The sequence below is a fragment of the Hippopotamus amphibius genome, chromosome 3 (assembly GCF_030028045.1).
Source record: "Hippopotamus amphibius kiboko isolate mHipAmp2 chromosome 3, mHipAmp2.hap2, whole genome shotgun sequence".
Lineage (NCBI taxonomy): Eukaryota > Metazoa > Chordata > Mammalia > Artiodactyla > Hippopotamidae > Hippopotamus > Hippopotamus amphibius.
In genome coordinates, this window is record NC_080188.1 from 62,641,320 (window position 1) to 62,666,301 (window position 24,982).

Genomic DNA, 24,982 nt, shown 5'->3' on the forward strand with positions numbered 1-24,982 from the left:
ACTCAGAAAATGATTCTACTCCAGGTGTTGACTTTTGTTGCTCTCTTTGGATGAGCATATTTACAACTACTAAAGTTCAAACTTGTCAAATTGTCTTTGCATCTCTCTTTTGTATTATATTTTAAAGTTATATAGTTTAGAGAGCTCGATTTTTTCCCCAAAATGTCTTCAGAAAGGGAATAATCTAGCACTGTTGTTTGCTTTTATTAAAACAACAATAAATTCTTTACATAGACTTTTTGTTTATATTCTTGATATTATTAGAATTTAATATAGATTTCTATATTAAACTGCATCTCAAAAGCCACTACTGATTTCTATAAATTGGACCAACCATTGACAATAAAGAGGACTTAATTCAGCTCTCAAGGTAAAGTTTATTCTTTATTCAAGATTTACTGTCTCCTCAACTCCATTCAGAAATTTGGCAGATTGGATGGCCCTTGACATATTGGTGATCTACCTGACAATGATATTTATTTACTTAATTTATTTCATACAGCAGTCACACCCCTTTGTCTTCACCTAAATGACTTGATAACTTTTTTAAAATTTTATTAATTTATTTTAATTTATTGGTTGTCTTGGGTCTTCGTTGTCACGGGCAGGCATTCTCTAGTGGAGAGCAGGGGCTGCTCTTCATTGCAGTGCTCAGGCTTCTTATTGCAGTGGCTGCTCATTGCGGAGCACAGCCTCTAGGGCACATGGGCTTCAGTAGTTGCGGGGCATGGGCTTGTCATTAGTTGTGGCTCAAGGGCTCTAGAGTGCAGGCTAAGTAGTTGTGGCACATGGGCTTAGTTGCTCCGCGGCATGTGGGATCTTCCTGGATCAGGGCTCGAACCTGTGTGCCCTGCATTAGCAGGCAGATTTTTAACCACTGAGCCACCAGGGAAGCCCTGACAATGATTTTTAAATGGAGGTTTTTATTCTGTTTTTTGTTTTAAGGAAAAAAGATTGAAACTGAATAGAGTCTTTATAATAACTTAACGATATTATTCTATGATGAAAAAAATTCTAGAAAGAATTCAGTCCTATTTAAAGATCAGTTGGTAAGAAATACTGCTTATCTGCTTCTCGCCCCTCTGTACACCAGAATCTTAACTGCGTTAGCAAGCTGTCTTCCTAGTAGCCTGTATACCTACTTCTCAAATGTTGAGAGAGATTCTTTTACCATAGCCTTTGTAATTAGAAACGTCAATTTGTTGAATATAATTGAGCCCATGTGATTATTTTTTAATATGTAATTTTTAATTTTTGACAAATTCTCCTTAAATATAAATATGAGTTTTTTACAAATCATAAATTGTACATATGGTAATTATTCTGAATCTTTCATCTTTCATCTTTAAAGATTGTTTAAAAAATCTTATTTTAAAAGTAACTATAAAAACATTATTTGTGTTTTTCTTTTTGTCACATCCAGATTTGGCTAGTTGTCCTGTGTGTCCCCAACTGTTTCTGTCTAAGCCCAATATGTCCTGGCATATCAATTCTTTGTGTCAAGGAATAGGTAATAGTTTGCATAAAAGCATCAATCTTAGTTTCCATTTATCCAGAGTTCATTTTAAGTATATTTTATTTATCAATAATATTTCAATAAAAGTTTTTCTCCATCCACTATATTCTGGAAAATGTCAACCAGAATTTGCTCATTGTCCTCAGAATGTCTTCTATCCCTTTCTGCGTGACCATTCAGCATTCTTTTTATGCTTTCCCAGTATCTCTCTGTAATAGCAATATCATGCCCTTTATATTCCACATATGAAGACTCAATGGTAATAGGATACTGTTCAGTTATTTTTGTCGGAGCTAGTGTCTTATGGATGTAATCGCGATTTTGGAAGAAAGAAATAATTTACTTGCACTGAAGCTGGATCCATAACTTTATTAGCATTGAGCTAAGTGCACTGTAAATCATACTGCAAGTCAGAGTGAATCATGTCTGTAGGAACGAACATACTAAAGTAAGCTACTACAGGCCCTTTCTTCATTAGACATTACTGACTTAGTTCGTAGTGGGGGATGTATATATTTTTAAACTCTGTGTTATACCAGTGTCTGTAAAACAAAACCATCATACAAGTTAAAACCATATCATTCCATTTCAACAATTGTGGTGACCAGATCAGAGCATATTTACTTCACCTATATCCTTGTCCTTAATTCTCACAAGAATAAGTACCATCAGAATATTCAAAGTCTTCAAGGCATCTTGGAAGAAACGCTTTTGAAGCTTGTCAACGAGCCTGCGTTATGACTCTTTTAAAAATTTCTCTAGAGAGGAAAACAGGTGGCCTTCAAATTGCAGCCATTCGTGCATCTCTTGGGTCTGAGGGAGACCGGGGAGTTATTATCTAATAATCTTCTTTGCTGTCTGACTTTGTATTCTGACCTGAGTAAACTGTGAAATTAGGCTAAATATGAAACTATCCTGTGAAACAGTGCTAAGTATTTAAGTAAACTGTGAACCATATGGGAGATTCTAAATCAGTTTGTAACTCTTTAATATGGACCAAGAAGGTCCTGGCACATACTTGCACGCCACTCCTTGAATTATGAACCACAGCTGTGCCCCACAGCATTTATGGCCTCAGTGCTAGTGACAGAAACACAGCTTAGTCCCATTGTATAATTCCCAATAAAAATTAATTCTCAAAAAAGAAAACTGACTAAAGAGAAGAAATGCATATAGTAATCTTCAGAACATTTTTTTTTTCTTTTCTCTTTATCTGCCTGGAGTTAGTTAAAACAAACCTTGACACATCATTCACTAAACAACTTAGCAAAATTGATTCTTACAGTTGAACCTGGAATGGCATATAAAAAATAAAGAACAGGCATATCCAATGATGTATTTTAGAATATAATTGGTAGCCTGTTCTCAAGGTTGACCTTATCACTTGGGGATGAAAAAAAAAAAAGTGGTAGTAAAATAAAAACAATGTTTATGTTTACCAATCCCCCAAATTTAATTATTTTAAGTAATAACCCACCACTACAAATGAGAAATTGATCAGAATAATTTGCGTAAGGGTATGATTTATGCCACAATGAATGGGGTATAGATAACAATATTTTAATATGTGTACAGAAGTTTACTTCAAATAAGAAGCTATTTTTAAGCAAGAGGCTTAAAATGACTATATTCTTTTGTCTTTTCTCTTATGCAAAGGTGTATGGCTTTAGGTATTCTAGAATATTATATGTACACTGGCAGGCAGTGTTATATGTTTTCATATTCCTATTAAGTATCCAGTGGAGTTAGGCTAAAAGCTCACTTAGAAAAAAGACCAAGCCCGTTTTGCTCAGTGGAACAACTCCAGTCCCAGCACTGCGGCTAGCTTATTTCAGGTGCTTAAAAATGTTGAATGATTTTGTTAAATTAATTGAATGGATATAAAATCAATGCCAAGTCATCCCTCTCAATCCCTGACCAGGACTTTTTATAAAGTGGTGGATCTCAAAATGATTCACTAACCCTGCGACATGGGCATCAGCTGGAGACTTGTTAGAAATGCAGATTCTCAGACTCCATGACAGATCTTCAGAATCAGAGACCACTGGGGTGGGCCCAGCAATTTGTGTTTAAAAAGCCCTCCAGGTAATTCTAGTGTGTGCTAAAATTGAGAATCATTAAGGTAAAGAAGCCTCACATACGTCTACACAGTGATATCAAATCTTTTTAGAATTATGAGAGTGTCTCAACGGTCTGTTTTAGAAAGACAACTCTTATGGACAGATTGTGCATAATTTTAATTTCTCAAGTACTTTTTTATGTCTCGAGAATTCATTTTAACTAAAGGAACTATTCCCTATTCATGTGTAGTAAATTATGTGTTCTGTGTAGGAAGGCTTAATTGGAGTTACTGATACAGATCCTGAGATAAGGACTTGGGTGCAGATGGTTTATTAGGGAATTGGTCCCCAAAAGCACAAGTGAGTAAATGATGAGCATGAGAGAGTAAAGAGAAAAGCCAGTCAAGAATGTGTTACAAAAATACCTGTTGGTGGGAATGTAAGTTGGTATAGCCAGTATGAAAAACAGTATGGAGTTTCCTCAGAAAACTAAAAATTAACATATGATCCAGCAATCCCACTCCTGGGAATATACCCAGACAAAACTATAATTCAAAAAGATACATGTACCCCTGTGTTCATAACAGCTCTACTTACAACAGCCAAAACATGGAAGCAACCTAAATGTCCATCAACAGATGAATGGATAAAGTAGATGTGGTATATATATACAATGGAATACTACTCAGCCATAAAAAAAGAATGAAATAATGCCATTTGCAGCAACATGAATGCAACTAGAGATTATCATACTAAGTAAATCAGAAAGAGAAAGACAAATACCATATGATTTCACTTATATGTGGAATCTAAAATATGGCACAAACAAACCTATCTACAAAACAGAAACAGACTTATCGATGTAGAGAACAGACTTGTGGTTGCCAGGGTGAGGGGAGGTGGGCAGAAGGATGGACTGGGAGTTTGGGGTTGATAGATAACAAACTATTGCATTTAGAATGGGTAAACTCCAAGGTCCTAATGTATATCCTAGGGAACTAAAAATATTCAATATCCCGTGATAAACCATAATGGAAAAGAATATAAAAAAGAATGTATATATGTGTATAACTGAGTCACTTCGCTGTACAGCAGGGATTGGCACAACATTGTAAATCATCTATACTTCAATTAAAAAATTGAAAAAAAAATAATGTGTTACGAAACTGGATTACAAATGTGGGCAAATGGGGCTCAATCCTACAGTGAACCTTCTTAGAAGCTGTGTGTGGAATATACCTCAGGATCACCCCACTGGAGGGTGGGGAGACTGAAGCCCTTAACTACTTTCTCCCATCCCCACTGGTTGAGAGTTAACCTGCAGTGATGCTAGCATATCCCTACATCTAGATTATGTTTGTGTGTAGCCAGATAAGCTGAAAAAGATCCTCGGGTAGCCAAGATAAGAGACACAAACTCTTGAGATAGGACATGACAATATGCTGGAAACTGTTTTCACCTGCAGTTACAGGCAGTTCACACAGGCTGAGGGGCTGTAGGCCAAAGAAACCCTCTAACATAATTCTCACCCAGTTCACAATAATTATTTAAAGTCTATTATGGAGAGGTTCAGAGTTAGTAGTTGGGAATATAAAAATAGATAAAACATCATCCCTGCCTCAAGAAAACTTTAGTGTAGCAGAGAAGTAGACAAATAAAAAGATAAAGTATAGTTAGATATGCTCAGTGACAGTGAATTTGTGGAGGAGAGGGTGTAGTGATCATGGAAGATTTCTCAGAGGTGATGTTGATAATCAGGGTGAAGGGAAATCCTGAAAGACACTTAGAGGCTGACCAAATGAAAGAGGCTTTGGGGGTGGTGGGGGTGTGTGCTTGTGGACAGAAGCCAGAATGATGGAGATGTGAATGGGAGGTGGAAAAAAAGAGAAAATAGTCATAGGCGACATTTGGGAAAATTGTCTGCACAAGTCGGTTGAGAGGTCATGTGTTAGGTGGAAGGAAGTCTAGCATCCCATAGGTGAGAGAGAGATACGGAAGGCACAAGAGTGTGTAGGTAACTGATGCTGCAGATTCCCTAAGGAGGAGAGAAGAAAGGGACCCAAAGTTGTATTGAAAAGATGAGGCCCTTTTTTGGAAGAAGAATACCTATTTCAATGTAAAGAGAGAGGAGGAATGAAATTAAGGTGGTGTGTATTCATTTGTAAAATATAGAAAATAATAGTAAGTACCTTCACTGGGTTGCTAGGAGACCTAACTGATCAAATGCACTAAAATCTTTACCATTGCTTCTCTTGGGTAATACAGACCCCAAAATGTTAGCTAGTATTATTCGAATAAGAATTTTGTTTGCTTGCTTTGCTTTGGATTTTAGAGGGGAAGAAATTTGAGGGCTTGAAACCACGTCTATCCATTGATCTTTATTTGTTATTACTTTAAATAGGAAACAGTTACTTGTGAAGTTGTTAGGAAAATGACTAGGGGAGCTGTTTGAAGGTTGAATGTCACTGTCGTGGGAAATGAGGAGGAGCAAAACTGATAATACATAAATGTAGAAGAATTGCTAGTTGGAATCAAGTTCCAGTAAAGGTTGGAAGCCATGATTTTGCAGTGACACTAAACCACAAAGTTGTGTGATCTATTTCTAGGAAAGGCGGAGCAGTGTATTCTAAGGCATGTAAACAGCATTCAGGGTAACACTAGTTATTTTGTAGCAGTTGTGCAGTATAAACCCTGACAGACAGAGAAGCATACATAGAAACAGTTTTTTAAAAACTTGGAAAAAATTTATCAAGAGGTTTAAGATCAATGAAAATTCTAAAATGTATAAGATGATTTTGAATATTCTTGTATCATGCAATCCTAGGCTGGGTTCCTTTGTCAAACTCTGTAATTCTGTTCTACAAATGACATTTTGTTTGAGCAGTTAGCAGTTGGTGCCTCAGTTTCAACTGACATTTTGTTACTAAACACAGTTCTAACACCATAAGGTGATTTGTCAGTGGTAAGAAAAAGATGGTTTATATTTCTCTATAGCGAAATAGCACAGACGGGAGAGTCAATTGCTTGGAATTCTGGAAAGTGTCCATGCTGTCAAGTCCAACACCATTGAAAACATTTTTTACACCCGGCTACAAGGTATGCTTTTTATGCAAAAGCTATGAAAGAAAATTGGAAACAACAGAAAGCTTGAAGGCATTGTTCTGATTGTGTAAAAAGTTCAAGCAACATACCTCCGATGAGCTTAAATATCTCCCACAGTCACTTTAGGAATATGGCCACAGAAGTTCACAACTTTCATTTCTTTGTTTTTTCTTTTGGATAAGACCTTTTTGAATACTCCCCCCACACCGCCGCCATGAAGTCTTTTGATTAATCATCAGCATTTTATACCATTCTTGATATTTTAGAAAGCAGAGTCTCTGTGAAATACTGGAAGAGTCCAGGGATAACAGAAATAACCAACTAAGACTGTCTTTCAATAAGTAATAGTCAGCTTCTATAGTGGCTTCATCAATGATGTGCTATTGAAAACCCAGAATATGGCCAAGTTACATAAGAACAGTAGTAAACTGATTACCTAACAACAGAAGCTAAATGCTAATGCCTTATTGCCAAACACCCAAGAATCACTGTCCACTTTTTCTTCTAGAAGCTTTTGGTCCTTTGGCTTGTGGTGACAATCAGTCACCATCTATATCTATATCGACTATATGTATGTATATACATATAGACTATATATATATCAAACATATATATTTGATCAGTTAATCAGTGTAGCAAGTTGCTCACATTCTGAAAAGAATATGGGAACTTAGACTCACTGAAAGAAAAGCAGATTTTATTACACTTTAAAACAAATTGCCATGGTGTAGAATGGCGGATGAAATCATCTGCATTTCTCAAATTCTGCTATGGGTCATTCTCTCTCAAAGGTGTATAGTAGATGCAATAATAGGTTCAATGGAGTTCAAATCCATAAAACTCCAGTGTATACCGCACAATGTTCTGCAATATTCAGTTTAAAAGTATTTATAATTATATAATATTCCATTGTATTTGAATTTTTAAGAAAGCATAATAGTGTCTGAAATTTGGGGGAAGAGAACTATGAAAATATTATATAGAAAGGATATTTACTAATTATTGACTCCAGCTTCCACCCCGGCTTTATGATTTGAGTAATTTACTTCCGTTTCTTCGCATGTAAGGTGGACAAAAATGTAGTGCTCATGTCATAAGGATATTGTTAGCATTAAGTTATAAAAGCACTAAGTACCTGGCACATAGTAACCACTTAATTAATATTAGCTTTTATTATTATTATTGATATTCTATAAATGGCATTCAATAAGCATTTACTGAATTGAATAAATACATTTGTAATCACCTATGAATACTGTCAAAATTACTGCAGCAACCTGAGTAAAAAAGAGAAAGAGGGTTAATTAAGGAGAGAGACCAGCATTTTTCAACACATACTGTTACAGGTGCTTTAGATACTTTCATCCGTTTAATCCTCACTATACATCTGTTAAAAAAAACTGTTATTCAGGCAATCAGGGAACTGAGACTCAGAGTAAGTAACATATCTGACTGTCAATAAAAAGACCCAGCCTTTAAACTCAAGCCCAGTTACTCAAATTTTATGTTATTTTTCTAATACCCATAGCTTCCAAATTCTGAGGTACTTGACTTTGGAGATTTGAAATAATATTGCTAAACTTCATTACTATGAAAATAATCAAGATCTCCTCAGTTGATAAAGTGTAAATTGGGTCATTTTCTGATTATTTAATTTATTTGAAATTAAGTTCCATCTAATGACTTCCTCTCAATACAGGTTTATTGAATGGTTTAATTTTAGGTGAAGTAGGGATCCACAAATGTATAAACATGAGCTGGGCTATATAATTATCTTTGCTCCACAAACAACATTTAGTGAAAATTTGCCTTGTGCCTGGCAACAAGTTTTATTGAAACCCTACGATCTGCCATTGATTATTCTAAGGGTATAGACCAGTAATCAAAATTAAATTCTCACTTCTGTGAAGCTTATATTTTGGTGCACAAAAAGACAGTAAATAAGTGTGTGTGTGTGTGTGTGTGTGTGTGTGAGAGAGAGAGAGAGAGAGAGAGAGAGAGAGAGAGATGTGGGATAAGTGCATGGGTGAAGCCAGGATGGGTACCATAGAAGGCATGCCTGATAGAGTGACATTTAGACAAGAAGCTAGATGAAGGGAAGGAGAGGCCAAGTGCATGTCTTGGCGGAAGAGCAACCAATCCAGGAGGCCAAGCAAAGGCAAAGATGGAACTATACTGAGGACCAGCAAGAAAGCGGTCCAGCTGAAGCACAGGGAGTAAGGGTGATATAAAACACAGGACGCCCTTACAGCCACTATTTAATCAAGGCTGGAATAAAGGTACAGTGTTAGAGAGTGCAAGAGGGGGGACAATACTGCCTGGGTTAGGGAGGTGGGGGTGGGAAAGGATTTGACATGTGTTTCAGTCTTTGAATTTTGAGAAATGCTTTGTCAGGGAGAGAGGATAGAGAAGAGATCAAAAGGAACCGAGCACAGGCATAAAGTTCACAGTTGTGAAGGGCCTGTATGTTGCCTTTTGAAGTCATCAGTGGACTTCTCTATAAGATTTTTTTTTTCTTTATTTGCTTCAAGATACCAAGAAAGCCTTATCATAAAACCTTGCAATTAAGTGCCAAAATGTCCCTAAATCATCATTTTAAGCTCTGATCAAAATCAAAGTGAGAACTTATACTTATTTTTTGGCCAGTTATACTTCAGAATTAATTTACTCTGCCAAGGGTCATTTAGCTTTAAAAAAAATAAAGTAAAATGAAATAAATATTTTAATGTAATTCCTGTCTTGTGCTAAAAGGTACCATTTTAGAATATGATAAAACAGACAAGGCAAGGAATGAGTGGCCCTTCAACAAACACTGCTTTTCTTAATTGTTTTGGGATAATGAACTTTTAATCACTACAGCTGACATCTAAAAGAATCCCAATGCAAGCAGAAACAAAGAGTTAAAACAGTAACACAGTGGTCTCCCACACTGGAAATAATTGTCAAATGTTTATTTATATCTTCATCAGGCAAAGTATTGAAATCATGACTTCACTTTTAATCACTGTCCAATAATTTAGGACACAGGAGTGTGGTCTATGCCATATGATGAACACAGATTCTCTATTTTCTTACGTTAGCACCCATCTTTCCACATTAAGAAGCATAGCAGGTAGCATACTGTTGGCCAAATCTCAGCAGTGGCGTATTTCCATCTCCCAGGGGGTGTGGGAAGACCCAACTGCACAGCAGTAACAATAATTCTAGCATATCCGTTTATGAAATAACTTTGGCAGTAATGGCAAGAGGATTTGGATGAAAGTGTATTTGTGGTCTTCCAGCTGGAAGATCAGAGCAGAGTTTCTAATGCAAAAGGCACAGAGTGGAATGGCAGATAGTGGCTGCTTGGATAAGAACAGAAGAGAGTTGGGGATCCATGCTGAGCTCCAGGGGAAATGCAAACAAGACAGTCTTTTCAGAATATCCTCTTGTTGCCCACTCTCAGAGCAAGAGATTACTGATGCCATCTGCTGGATAGATTTGGGATTTAAAAATGGAATCTACACAAATGATACTCTAGTGTCTCTTTACACTGTGGCTTCAGTTCTTCTAGAGAGAAGAAAAACAAAAAACCAAATAAGCTAAAGTCAAAGACAAAACAAAGTCACGTACATGTTTAGTGTGCCTTAAGGTTGGAGCTTTGTATTAAAACTCTGCATTTCAGAGAATTATAGTATTTAATTATACTGTGTTTTTTAGCAGAAGTGTGTGGTAGTACAATTTAGCCGTATATGATACTCAGGCAAATGGATGTTGAGTTTGTACTATAAATCCATGAATCCCTTGCTAAAAATCTGCTATGCACTATAAATTTCATACATGATATATACCCTTTCTATATTTTATTGGGAAAGAGGATAGTGGTTTGGTTTTGTCTTATTTTAATTAGAATGGAAAAAAGATTAAAATGACTGTCACTATTTTGTCAGAACTATTACATATGCATTTGGGTTTTACATAAAATGTGGTAATTCAACTTTTTTAATATATGGTTTTGTTTTGTGAAAAATATCCTTTGTTAGTTTTACTCTCTGTAGGATTCTTGTAAGGTCATGCTTTTAAAATTACAAAATTCCTCATGATGCTTCAATAAAATCTTAGAATTCTTAGAAATGTGTGACTAAATTAGCGCTGATTCTAGTCTACATCTCCCCCAAAGTACTAATCCCATGAGATCTGTAGTGGGGAAAAAGGGTTTCTGTGGTCAGAATCATTCGGAATATGCTAAATTCCAAATATCTTATCTTGGAGGTCCATAAAGCCCATTCATTAGCATATGAGGAGTTGGTAATTATTGAGAGTTTACTCTGTGCTATCATTGCAATTAATCTTTGTCATAATTCGATTATGTGGACCCTATCATTAACCCTAGTGACAAATTAGGAAACTGAGGCTTACAGAATTGGTAATTTCGTCAACATTACACTGTAAGAAAATGGAGAAAACTCTCTGACTTCAGAGTTCATGCTCATAAGTCTGAAACCATATGCTCAAAATTATCATATATGAAACAATATTATGCATTAATATGACTTTCATGTTAATTGTATTTCAGTGTTGATATTAACCTGTTAAAAGCTTTGAGGATTAATTCAGTAATGACATCTATTTAACTTAGCCTAATTTGGCATTTCTAAATCTGTTTGGCTACAGAACGCTTGCAAATTTCAGTGGCAATCGTGTCCCACAGAATACAGTTCTAGAAATGCTGATATAAGGTAAAGTCTTGCAGTAGGTGAGGAGCCAGGAAGGGAGTAGCTTTTAGTATTTCTCTGGCCACTTGCTCCAAATCACTGCTGGTATCTTTCCTCAGGCAGGCCAGTGACTCAGAGGATTCTAGTTGACGATTTGAACTGGGCAGGAATAGGAAGCAAACACCTGATATCTTTGCTGCTGCAGGTGCACAGGGCACAGGAACCCTTTGCATAAATGTGTAGTATGTAGTATATCTTGCAAAGGGAGTGAGCTTAATTTAGTTAAGCTACAAGGTTGAGTGAAAAACTGCACGCTGCTGTTATTGTTGAGTCAATTAAATTGTCCTCTGTGCTCGTCGGGACTGTTCCACATTTATTACCAGTGAGATACACACTCTGGCAGTTTCTTTGCTTCGGATTGTCTTATATTTAGCACATCTAAAGATTTGAGAACGGATGATGGAAGACATGGTGATAAATTGTCGGGCTCTTCTAAAGCTTCAGAAGTTCTAAAGTTCCTGCCAGTGACAGATGGTCTGTCCTTACTCATCGCTTGTCTTCCTGACAGGACTTGATTTTTTTCCCCCTTTTTTGTTCAGTTCTCTTAAAGTAAGCTCGGCTCCTTGGGAGGCGGGGTAGCCTCATTTGTTATAACTATGTTACTATATATTGATGTGGTGGCAACCCTATATGAATATGCACTAAGCTCCCTCTACATGTGTAGTGATAAGAGAAAAGCATGGGGCAAGAGGGGAGAGAAGCAGATGAGGAGAAAAATCCATACTGCCTTTCTTCCTGTTATTTTGTAACCAACCCTCCTAGAGTCCTCATTGGTTAGTTTTTTCTTACTGACCTGCCACTTTCTTTTGATAGCCCAAGCATAATGTGATCTTTTGGGCAGTGCTTATTATTATTACAGTAATAAACTACGCATTATTTTTAGGACCGTCATTATTTCATAGCAATCAAAAATTTTGAAATTTTGGGTTAAATAGTACAATTATGGTGTACTAACTTGCTAGACATTTATAAGAATCCACAGAATGAGACCAAACAACTATAACAGTGATGGACTTCCGATATAAAATAGGTTCCCATGGAAAAAAAGGAAATATTTCAATCAAGTTGCTTAATCTTTTTCATTGACTTCAAATATGTTTACTGCTGAAATAGGAGATGTGCTATTTAAGTAAAGAAGACAAAAGAACCAATTTTCTCTGTTTGAGTTCTAGTATAACTGGAAATAAATATGAAGGCTTAAAATATTGTAGGATATCTTACAATCGCTTTTCAATCCTTTATCCAGACATAATTCAGTCCTTCATGTGGTAATGCAATTAATTTGATACAACATTACTTAGGCTAAAGTATATCAAATGGAAAGTGATTAATATTAATAAAATTTTTAAAAATTGTCAGGTGAATTGATTTCAGATTTTTAACTGTTGTTTGACATTTGTTATCTACACAAATACTGAGAATTTCTTTTTATGTAAATATGTCTTTCCTAAGAATGTGCACCACATGTTAGCTCCATTTGATTAGATGGGAAAAGCATAAACAATGTTATCACTCCTTTTTACCTTTTCTTTCAACTCTACTGTAAATTCTACTTCTCTGGATATATACATATATTTATATTACATACTAGTATAGATATAGTGGTAGATTATATATAGATATCAATAATATATATAAATATACGCCTAATATAAATAGATATATGTTAGGTTTCCAAGGTCGAGGCTATTGAAGTCCCCATCGTCTTTTTATGTCCCTTACTGAATGCTCCTTCCATTCCAGATACCAGTTACCTTTTTAATTAGTGGCTTTTTACAGTGCTCACTTTCAGTAACATTCAATTATAAAAAATCAGAGAAGTCATGCCAGCTCATTGCTTACGCATGAAGATGTTAACCTAGACCTAAGGAAATTATATTCCTCTTTTAGTGGAAAGTTCCTGAGATAATAAGTGGAAGCATTAACTTTCTCTGTACAACACAGCAATAAAAAAGTTTCGAAGTTTCTTTATAGCATGGTGTTGCAGTAATACATAGATTTTTGTTGTGTATACATGTATGTTCTGTTATATAATTAAAGGGATGAGAATACTTTTTCATTCTTAAATACTTTTCTGGTATAACTTGTTTTCCTTCCCCAAAGAAAAATGAGCTCATGAAAAAGTCCTGAGCATTCAATATTCAGGAAGAGGCCAACAACATAGAACAGTTTTGAAATCATGCTTTTATAAAATCACAGAATTTAAAATTATTAAGTATGTTTATTAAAATGTATTAAGGTTAGAGAAAGGTGTATGGCTAAGATTAGTAAAAAATGCACTGCAATAAAAAGATAGGCTAGGTTACTCTAACAAGTAAACTCAAAATGCAATGTCTGAACATAACAGAGGTTTATTTCAGTGTCAGCACAATACCACATCAGGGAGTAGGGGAGTGGGGTCTGCTCCCATGAACCCGAGCTATTGTGATAAATGATTTATTTCTGTATCTGTAGTGATATGCTCGTATTTTTTTCCTCATCTCAAATGTATACTGCAAAGTGTCTTATATTTTAGTATGCATGAGTTAAACCAAAGGCAAGAGTAACCCTGCCAACCCTAAGTGAAGGATGGTGGTATAGTTAGTAGAGTCATGGCCTCAGGTGAAATATTTGCCTTTTTCCTGTCCTGAAACACAGGACTGAGCCTACACCTGTAGACTGTTTCATGCTTTTGCCCCCAAATTTATTTCAAGACAGAGATTATGAAAGATGAATAAATTTTCTGGTCTAGACAAACTATCCATGTTACCATTGTAACTCTTACCTTCTACATATTTCATAAGTGCTGTTCCACAAAGCGCCTTTTCACTTAAAAACTTCCACAGGTTGATGCAGAATTCTCATAAACTAAGTTTTGCTTAATCTTGCCACATGGTACACATTATTGAAATAGGGACAATTTAAGCTAAATTGAGTCATCTCTTCATTCTACTGCTAATATTGCTTCAGAAGTGCTTTCAATCTATATCTTGGCTTTCATTTCTCTTTTCTGTGAATTCTTCCTATTTCTGTATTTCAGTCATGTGTTTTTTTCCCTACATACAACATATCTTTCTTTTTTAATCCATAGCACTATTTTCCTTATATCTGAGTCTCTGGATGTATTCCTTTAAATTCTTATTGAGGTCCCATTTGTTTTTAACATTTTTTGTTGCTAATAAATTACTGATGGTTTGTCTAAGATTACTAAAGAAAAATAATTATAAAATTAGAAATAAGGGATGCTATTACTGGTTTAAAGTGGTTTTTTTAGCTAAAACTGAAAACTGCCATGGGTCATATTTTCTATATTATTTCATCTAAAAGTTGAACGTGCATATTTCAAAAAAAAAATAGACAATAATTGTATAACTTAAAAATAGATAACATGTCCTCACTTCTATGATAATATATTATCTGTGCACCTTAGTAAGGTCATAATGGACTGGAGAACTCAAGGTTTGGGGGGGCGGGGGGTGAAGGGGAAGCTGAGACGAAGCGAGAGAGTAGCACAGACATATATATACTACCAACTGTAAAACAGATAGCCAGTGGGAAGTTGTTGTATAACAAAGGGAGTTCAACTCGAGGATGGAAGATGCCTTAGAGGACTGGGACGGGGAGGATGGGGGCGACTCGAGGGATGGTGGGGGGGGAGTCGAGGGAGGGAGGGAATACGGGGATATGTGTATAAAAACAGATGATTGAACTTGGTGTACCCCCGAAAAAATAATAAATAAATAAATAAAATTTAAAAAAAAGAATCTATGTAATATATATGGAAATAGTATAAAATTTATACAAAATTTAAAAAAATTCTGCAAATAATTATATGTTTTAAGAAAGTATTTAATTGCGTTAATGTATTTCCTATTGTGTTTCCTGTGATGCAGTGCGTCTTTCAGTAGGCATTTCTCAGTAGGACAAAGACTAACCCCCAAAAGTAATTCACACTTTATAACAATTCTTTGCTAGTTTTTAGAAAGCACCTTCACTTAAAACCCGATCTTTTAGTATTATTGCTGAAAATAACACAGTAATCTCTTATAAAACAGTCTAACCTAACATATATCTATATGTTCCATGGCATGAATCATAAGAACATGTCTTAGAATATGTATGATAAAGTTGGATACAATGGAAACTTTGATACAAAGCTACCTCTGTACACACACGCACACATGTGTACAAGGGTTACCACAAGGGCCTAAGCTAAGGATCATTTAGAATGAATTTATCCAAAGTTATTCAGTCAAGATTGCTACCTATATATAATTTACTTTTTCTTTTACATAAGTTTTCTTTCTGTTCATATTATGAGCAAAACTACTGAAATTACCCACCTATAGCTTGTGCTAATATAGTGCCCATTACTTTTAGTCTTTACATTCAGATAATTTTACAATTGGATCTCCTTAGAATACACATACACAAACCTTTTCAGAACACAGAGCATTTTACTTTGTCAAGACAATGACAAACATATACACAGGAAAGCAGCAGGTAAGAATGTTAAGTTAGAGCCAGATTATGAAGAGATATGTACTTAGATATTTATTAGGTAGATAATAGAAGTTCATCAAAGTTTACTTGGACCAGGAAATGTGATTTGAACTCTATTCTCAGTTAAATCACTAAACATTATTATTTATATTATTTTTCAATTGAAACCTTTGTTTTTCTAGGCTTTTAATTAATTATATTTTAAAACTTAATTAGAAAGTCTACCCTGCACTTACAAGATGAGCGTACTATAACTGTTTTCCATCCTCAATAGAGTAACAGAGACCTTTCTAACATGTGATACATTTTTGCCATTTTCCAAGTATATCTTTTTAGTTTGGTTTGTTTTTCACAATTAATGCTGACTGATAGCCTGTTTGTTTTCTATTTCAGGTTGTGGAGACTAATTTGGTTGCTTTTGACTGTCACTGGATCATTATAAATGAGGTAAAGCCAACTAAACCTTACTATCAACTCTGGGTCCTGTTTTCATATGTATAGTCACAGCATTTCCTATGGCATTAAATTTCTCACAGGAAACATAACACAAAGTAAACTTTCAGCTTACTGAGTGGACGCTGTTAAATAAAAATAGAATAAGGAGTTTTTAAAAATAACAAAGAGCTTTGTATGAATAAAATAAATGGAGAATGTCTTCCCCCACTGAGTGTCTTTTAGCCTTTTCCGTTGGCACACACTGCCCACGTCGGGAGATCATCTTTATAAAAAGTACAGTTCTTCTTTGTAAGCAAAGTGAATTCCTTCCAGTGGAGGGCTTGTGTTCCATTTGTATTTAACTGTTGTTTCTAGAACTTTTATATCCCGCCCCCTTACAAGTGGATTAAATAGTTCAGCACATGAATAAGAATAAACAAGAGCAGATTGTTTTTCTTTTCATAAAGAAATACAACTGTTTTAAAATCCACCAACTTGTCAAATTCCTTGTGAAAGTTTTTTTATTTTTGTAAGGACAATGCATAAGATGAAAAGTACAGTATTACAGCATGAGAGCCCAGTGAAATAAGTTGTTCCATTAGCACCTGCCAGTCAGAGTTGGAAAGGACAATAAGCAGATCAGTCTGGGACAAATAATGAGATCAAGGAGATCTAGTATTCAATGTATCTATTACTTATGAATAAAATTAATGTTTTATTTATCAATAGATACCAAATATTGAATTATAGAATAATAAATTTTGTCTCAGGAGCAAAGTAGTATTTTGGGCAAGAATTCTGGTTTTGCAGTCAGCTAGCTAGGTTCAATCCTGGCTATGAAATTGGTTAGCTGTGTTACTATGGATATCTAATGTAAACATCCTGTGCCTCAGGTTTTATTTTGTTTGTACGGTATGTATAATAACATTTACTTGAAAATTAAGTGAAATATTATCTAATGCTCTTAACGTAGTGTCTGACAAATGACACTCAATAAATGGTACTGTAATAATGATCAGAGCACATTAAAGTTCACAGATCACTTTCTCACACATTATTTTGTTGAATACTAAAAAGTATTATGAAGTATTGAGGAAATGGGGTCCATAGAGAGTATATGACTTGCTGCTCCTTACACAGAAAAATAAAAATGGTTCTTAGTTTCAAGTTGTTTCTCCTATACCACGCTTCATTGATGGAAATTTACCTCCCTTGATGGTTCATTTTAGTTCAGTTTAAAGTCACTGGAAATATCTTATAAGCCTGTTTTTGGTCTGCCAAACTATAGGTCTTCATGATTCATCAGTGTATTTCTTATGTCAAACTAAGATGTGCTTTTCTGAGATTCCCCACAGACAATGTGTATATGTGAGATCTGCTTTTCAGTGACATTTTTAAGTCAATCTAAAATGACTAAACATCAGGACAGAGTAAAGGGAAAAGGGAAACTTAACAAACCTTCATAATAACTTTTCAACTTAGGTATTTTCATCTCTATTTGAACCTTAGATTCTTTGCAGAAAAATAAACAATTTGTCAAATATTACACAACTATTAAGAGTTGATAATGGGATTTAAAACAAGTTTTTTCCAGTGGCTTTGGTTGTTGTTGCTTTGTTTTCCTTTTTGATAATATTCCTTACAGATTATATTTTTGAAATTTCTGCTACCTAAATTTCAATCTTATAGGAGCCATTATTCTATTACTTTTTGTCTTTAGCTTATTATTTTCTAGATTACTATTTGTTGAAATAGAGAACTCTCCTAATTCCTTGTTTTTATCTCACACCCACTTTCTGATGGGGAATAGACCACACAGATTTTCTGATATAAAACAAACTGGAGCCATTTTACTTGTTTAGGTCAACGTTGATGACTAGGGAGAAAAAGTGATTTCTTGTCCCCTTAGAGACATGATTAATCAAACCAATTAATACTTATAATTGATACATGGAAATGCCCATTCTTTTCTATTCTTTGGTAAGATTGCAGAAGGGACCCCTGAATTAACTTTCTTTTTCCATATTCAACTTAACTTCTGAAGCTATACTTGAATCTTAAAAGTGTGAACCCAGGTAGTGAGAGCTTCCCAGAACAGCAGTGGCCATCTGTCTTCTGCTTGTCAATTTGCACTGTGGAAGAAATTGCTCCTTCATATTATAAAGAGGAAGTTAGACTGAGCAGCATGTATTTCTTTATGATGAATATCATGGAAAGAATAATAGCTTCTATTTTACTATATGTTTTGTAAACATTATAACTCATTTTGTTGAACTTCTCATTAAATTTTATCTCATAAAATATTAGGAGGGCAAATGATGTCTTTAAATGAGTGTTCCATAATTTGGGCCACTATTCTGAAATAAACAACTAAATATATATATAAACATCCACACAAACAAAGCAATCTAACTGGTAAATAACTCAATAAATGTTAGAAGTATAGAACACAGTATAGAAGACCTCAGTTCTTTTCTCCTCCTTCACACTTTAGTTTCCTACTGTAAACTGTCGTAACTGTAATTTCACCTTTACCGTTACTGAAACCCTTATCTCTTTTTTACCCACAGCTCTCCTTAGTAGTCCTTGAGCAGAGATGTAATTTTAGGTGGGGCAGGTCAATACAACTTAGCCTTTGAAAAATCTTATGTGCACAGCCCACACTGTTTACACGTTGGTTATTTTGTTTTTTTTTTTTTAAACTAGGTTAAAACTCAGAGATCAAGCATATTTTCTATATTTTCATCCCTAAGAAAAAGTATCTTTCCATGTGTCTGTGGTCAGCACTCTTACTTCTATATTATTCCATTCAGCCACCCATTCTCTCTGAAATATGCCTCAGGAAACTTGAGTCTTGCTACCTTTATTTCATTTACAGGCCTGTTTATAATGGATGAATCATAATTTACCCAAGTTCCCATAAAATAAGAAACATGGATTTCTCAAATTTGCTAGGAAGATAATAAACTTTAAAAGGAGCAACAACAACAAAACCCAACAACATGCAAATGCCCATTTTGATTGAACATGGAAATCATGAATCTCACCAGTTTGGTTTGTGTAGCTACTATTTTGTTGCTAATTTTAAAATGGGTTGCAAACATTTATTTAATCTTATTGCACCAATAGTTTCTCAGAGAGAAACTATAAATCAAAGTTGGCATTGTGCATCATGATACAAATTGATGTCGAAACTTGGAAACAGTGTATTTTTTTCATTTGCATTGTGTGCTATAATAATGAAAGGCTGTGCTAGTTCATATGGTGTAATCAATCATATGCTAGTAGTTGGTACTGATATTTATCTTATCCCTGCAATCAGTCAATTCAGCACAGAACAGCCTTTCCATATAAGTACTGTCATCCCTTCAGGGTCCTGAAGCAGATGGCCTAGCACTTTATTTAAGTTTTATAAAAGTTAGAAATTCAGATAGGAAGATATATACACTGTATAGAGCAGCAAGAAGCATAATGCTATAAGTACCCTTCTATTCCCTGATGATACTGAACCTGACCTTTGGTGTCCTGACTTCCAGTTTAAACAGTTTAAGCCACTGTTGTCTGCTAATGACTGCTTAGTTCTATAGTTAGGGAGAAGTTGTTGTTGTTATTGTTGTGATTTGAAAAGTCTATATGTATAATGAATATTTTTTGTTTTTTCTAGTTTAATGATTAATTGAACTGCTCACCACTAATCTGTCAAGCAGAAAGCTGCCATTCTGCTTCTTTTCCTGCTGCTGTAGTCTACAGTTGGTTTTGTTTCATATTTCATAATATTTGTATAATTATTTCACATTAATATTAATCTTTATGGAAGCATTAAAAGATCATCTTTGCTAAAGCATGAAGAATGTAAACATATCAGCAACACAACAACAACAAGCATAATCTTTTCAAATTACACCACTTGGTACATTGCTTAATATCATTGCTAAAATCTGCTTTATTTAGAATGGGTAAAGTTATTAAAGCACCCCAACATCTATATTTAAAGTTTCAGGTATCTATCTTTAGAAGATGGTTTGGTGAAATCCTGCCATTCATTCAATTTTTCTTAAGCTCTTTATTGGAATATAATTGCTTTACACTCTTGTACCAGCTTTTGAGGTACACCAAAGTGAATCAGCTGTATTTATACATATATCCCCATATCCCCTCCCTCCCGTGACTCCCTTCCACTCTCCCTGTCCTAGCCCTCTAAGGCATCACCCATCATTGAGTTGATCTCCCTTTGTTATACAGCAACTTCCCACTAGCTATCTATTTTACAGTTGGTAGTGTATATATGTCTATGCTACTCTCTCACTTCGTCCCAGCTTCCTTTTCGCCCTCGCCCCCCCCAACCCCATGTCCTCCAGTCCATTCTCTGCATCTGCATCCTTATTCTTGCCCTGTCACTGGGTTCATCAGTACCATTTTTTTTTTTTTTTTTAGATTCCATATATATGAGTTAGCATACAGTATTTCTTTTTCTCTTTCTGGCCTACTTCACTCTGTACGACAGACTCTAGGTCTATCCACCTCATTACATACAGCTACATTTCATTCCTTTTTATGGGTGAGTAATATTCCATTGTATATATGTGCCACATCTTCTTTATCCATTCATCTGTTGATGGGCATTGAGGTTGCTACCATGTTCTGGCTATTGTAAATAGTGCTGCAATGAACATTATGGTACATGTTTCTTTTTGGATTATGGTTTTCTCTGGGTATATGCCATGTAGTGGGATTACTGGATCATATGGTAGTTCTATTTTTAGTATTTTAAGGACCCTCCAAACTGTTTTCCATAGTGGCTGTACCTACTTACATTCCCACCAACAGTGCAGGAGAGTTCCCTTTTCTCCACAGCCTCTCCAGCATTTATTGTTTCTAGATGTTTTGATGATGGCCATTCTGACAGGTGTGAGGTGATACCTCATTGTGGCTTTGACTTGCATTTCTCTAATGCTTAGTGATGTTGAGCATCTTTTCATATGTTCGTTGGCCATCTGTCTGTATGTCTTCCTTGGAGAAATATCTATTTAGGTCTTAGGCCCATTTGTGAATAGGGTTTTTTTTTTTTTTTTTTTTTTTGGTATTAAGCTGCATGAGCTGTATATTTTGGAGATTAATCCTTTGTCCATTGCTTCATTGGCAAGTATTTTCTCCCATTCTGAGGGTTGTCTTCTTGTCTTGTTTATGGTTTCTTTTGCTGTGCAAAAGTTTTTAGTTTCATTAGATCCTATTTGTTTATTCTTGATTTTATTTCCATGATTCTAGGACGTGGGTCAAAAAGGATCTTGCTTTGATGTATGTCATAGAGTGTTCTGCCTATGTTTTCCTCTAGGAGTTTTATAGTGTCTGGCCTTACATGTAGGTCTTTAATCCATTTGGAGTTTCTTTTTGTGTATGGTGTTAGGAAGTGTTCTCATTTCATTCTTTTACATGTGGTTGTCCAATTTTCCCAGCACTACTTATTGAAGAGGCTGTCTTTTTTCCATTGTATATCTGTGCCTCCTTTGTCAAAGATAAGGGGCCCATATGTGCTTGGGTTTAACTCTGGGTTCTCTATTCTGTTCCATTGATCTTCCTTTCTATTTTTGTGCCAGTACCATACTGTCTTCATCACTGTGGCCTTGTCGTATAGTTTGAAGTCAGGAAGCCTAATTCTACCAACTCCATCTTTCCTTCTCAAGGTTGCTTTGGCTATTTGGGGTCTTTTGCGTTTCCATACAAATCATAAGATTTCTTGTTCTAGTTCTGTGAAAAATGCCCTTGAAAATTTGATAGAGATTGTGTTGAATCTGTAAATTGCTTTGGGTCATTCAATTTTTTATTTATCAACCTTTAATGAATACCTATTATGAGCCAAGAACTTCATTAGATGTTAAGAGATAAAAGAATGGGAAAAGGAGGAAGGGGTCCCTTCTCTGAAATAGTTTATGTAATATAGATTGGCATCTGATCTAATAGATTTTGAGAGTCTTTCCTTTCCCAGAATTCTATTAACTTAAGCCTAAAGCTAATCTCCTGTGAGATTCAAGAGTGATCCAATTCTCCTAAATGATTTGTTCTGGGAAGTGACTATTTCTGGTGGAGTTGTATCCCTACCAGATATTTTCTTTCTCCTTTTCCTTGGCTCTCACACAGTTCAGAGTTCACCCTACATTAAATTATCACAGTAAAGTGATAAAAACCTTTTCTCGGATATGTTGATTCTTAATAATTTTTGATTATCCATGTAAATTGGGGAAAAAAAGACTGCATGTCTTGCTCGTAAAGAAGAAAAATTGAGAGAAATTAGGTATATGAAAACATATTTGTTCATTTTTAATTGCCATATTCTTATTTCACAAATATTCTTTTTCAAATCAAAATACAAAAAGGACAAATAATTTAATAATTTACCTTCTTTAAATCTTTCAAACTCAGGAAATTTCTGTATATTTTTCTATAGAGTAGAGTATTTGGTTAGTACAGGGGGCTTGGTAGAGTGTGTGCGAAACTAGTTCTTCATATGATTGTTTTTAAAAACCAGATACTTAAACATTTTAAAAATTCAGCACATTTAGAATGACGTAGATTCTAATAGATTATACAATAGTTTCATATTTTAATAAAAGCAGTTTACTTACAGATTTATTTTTCATTTAAGAGTATCTCTTAATAGATTAAATATTCACTTGGCTTCCAGTGTTTATATAACATTGCATCTGCCACTCTTGAAGTGCACCTTTTGGAATGCAGAAGTAAAGTTCTGTAAATATAAAATAGCTGTCTAATCAAGTTTTCATTTTACTATCAAACTATTTTTGAGATCAGGTGTCAAAACTAAAACTGCAAGTGAATTTTTTGAGACGGACTGTCTGTTAGCTTCATTCAGAATGGCAGATTCTTTCCTCCCAGAAAATTACTTTCTTTTCCCTTCCCCAAATAATAATAGGCAAAATATATTCAATTCAAATTGACATTTTCTCAGATATAGTTTAGTCACTTAGACATCTGTGAACTTCAGCTTTTAGAGTAACTATCCTTTTTTGTGGGTTTAAAAATAGTCCTCTTAAAGACTCTCACTCTTGATAGATGACTTTATCATTCCTTATAGAATCATCAGGCTACTAAATGCTGGAATAATATATCTTTATAGTTTTAATTCCTATCACTTGTGAATATTAGTTTCCTGTAAAGTAAAGTGGATTTCTTTTGTAATTACTTCAGAGAGTGTCTCTTTTCATGACATTTATAAACTTATTCTATGAATAAAGGGTATTTTGAGTGATGAGCTTAGTCTCCCTGATTCTTTATTTATAAATGAAAATAACAGTATCTAAATCAGAATATAGTTTTTAGCAGAAAATGAAATAACAGGTAAAGTACTTATTAGTACTTTGCTCAAAATATATTAGGGTCTTAATAAATGTTTTTATTCTAATGTGCTGATTTGTAGTTCACCATGGGGGAAGCTTATACAAATGGTGCTGTTTGACAAAATGTTGGTAAATCTTAGTATCGCTAAAGAAAGACTATATAACACAACTTAGTCAATATTATGCAAAGAGTGGTAGAATTTTTCACTGCCTTTTTAAAAGAAAATTCCTGTCTACACAATATGAAATTCTTAAAAATGTGAAGAAATTGAATAGCAATAATAATTAAAAGTTTTCTGGTTAAAGTTCAGGCTTAAAGTGTAGTTGATGGACACTTTAATTTTACTTAGTGAGTAGGTGACAGAGGCTTTAAAAGTGACCTGCTTTTTGCCAGATAAAAATTTTGGTGGCCAGTGAAATGACACACACACACTAAAGGAAAAAGATGGCATTTTAAACTGAGAAAAATCATTTTTTATGGTACGTTAAGGACTAATCGACTGGAAATCCAAGATATTACACTGGATATAGCTGATGGCAGGTGTTATTTTATTTTCAGAAAAATCTATATTTCATAAAGATCATAAATAAAGGATGAATTTTAAAGCTAATATATGCCATAAAAATAATATGTGATTAGTCTAGTAACGACAGAAGAAAATTTACACTTGTAAATCATCTTTTTCTCTTTCATTATTCTGTAATAATTACTTGAAACAAAACTGAGAAACGCTCACTGTAGTCCAAAATGTATCCCATGTCAAATCTTTTATTTCTGTTGCCATAATAATCTATTGAAACCAATAATACGTTACTTACAAAGACTTCATTGGTTTAAAAGGCTCCAAAGTTTAAAAGGTTCTAAATGGACACCATGGAGCACAACGTATCTAAGTAAAGCCTGAGTTAAAACTAAAGTTTATTCTAATAATTTCAATTAAGACAGATGTATGTTATAAAAATATTATGTTATTTTTATTACTTTTACATCCATGATTGAGTCAAATCTTAAAATTTAAGTCTGGAGCTGGGAGGTGGTGGGGAGAGAGAAGTAAAAAATGCCTTTCTTTGTGTTGGGCAAATGCTTATATACAAACTAGCATTAATTTGGGTAAACATCACTGGAGTTCATACTATATTAATCAACAGAATTTTTCATCTTTATGTTAAGAACACAATTACATACTAATTATCCATTCAACAGTTAGTGAGTACTTTGTTTTGTCTATTCTTTACCAAGAGAAATGTATGAGTTAACACTAGCAGTTTTAAGAAATAATT

General features: G+C 34.6%; 1 protein-coding gene across 2 annotated transcripts in view; it reads left to right on the forward strand.

Annotated features, from left to right (window-relative positions):
* The window catches only part of GRID2 (glutamate ionotropic receptor delta type subunit 2), a 1,416,273-nt gene that overhangs the window by 829,337 nt on the left and 561,954 nt on the right, over positions 1 to 24,982 (forward strand). For both annotated transcript variants that reach the window (XM_057728577.1, XM_057728578.1), the window contains one exon: positions 16,308 to 16,361. In XM_057728577.1, coding sequence (XP_057584560.1) covers positions 16,308 to 16,361 — 54 coding nt within the window. The remainder of the gene's footprint in view (positions 1 to 16,307; positions 16,362 to 24,982) is intronic.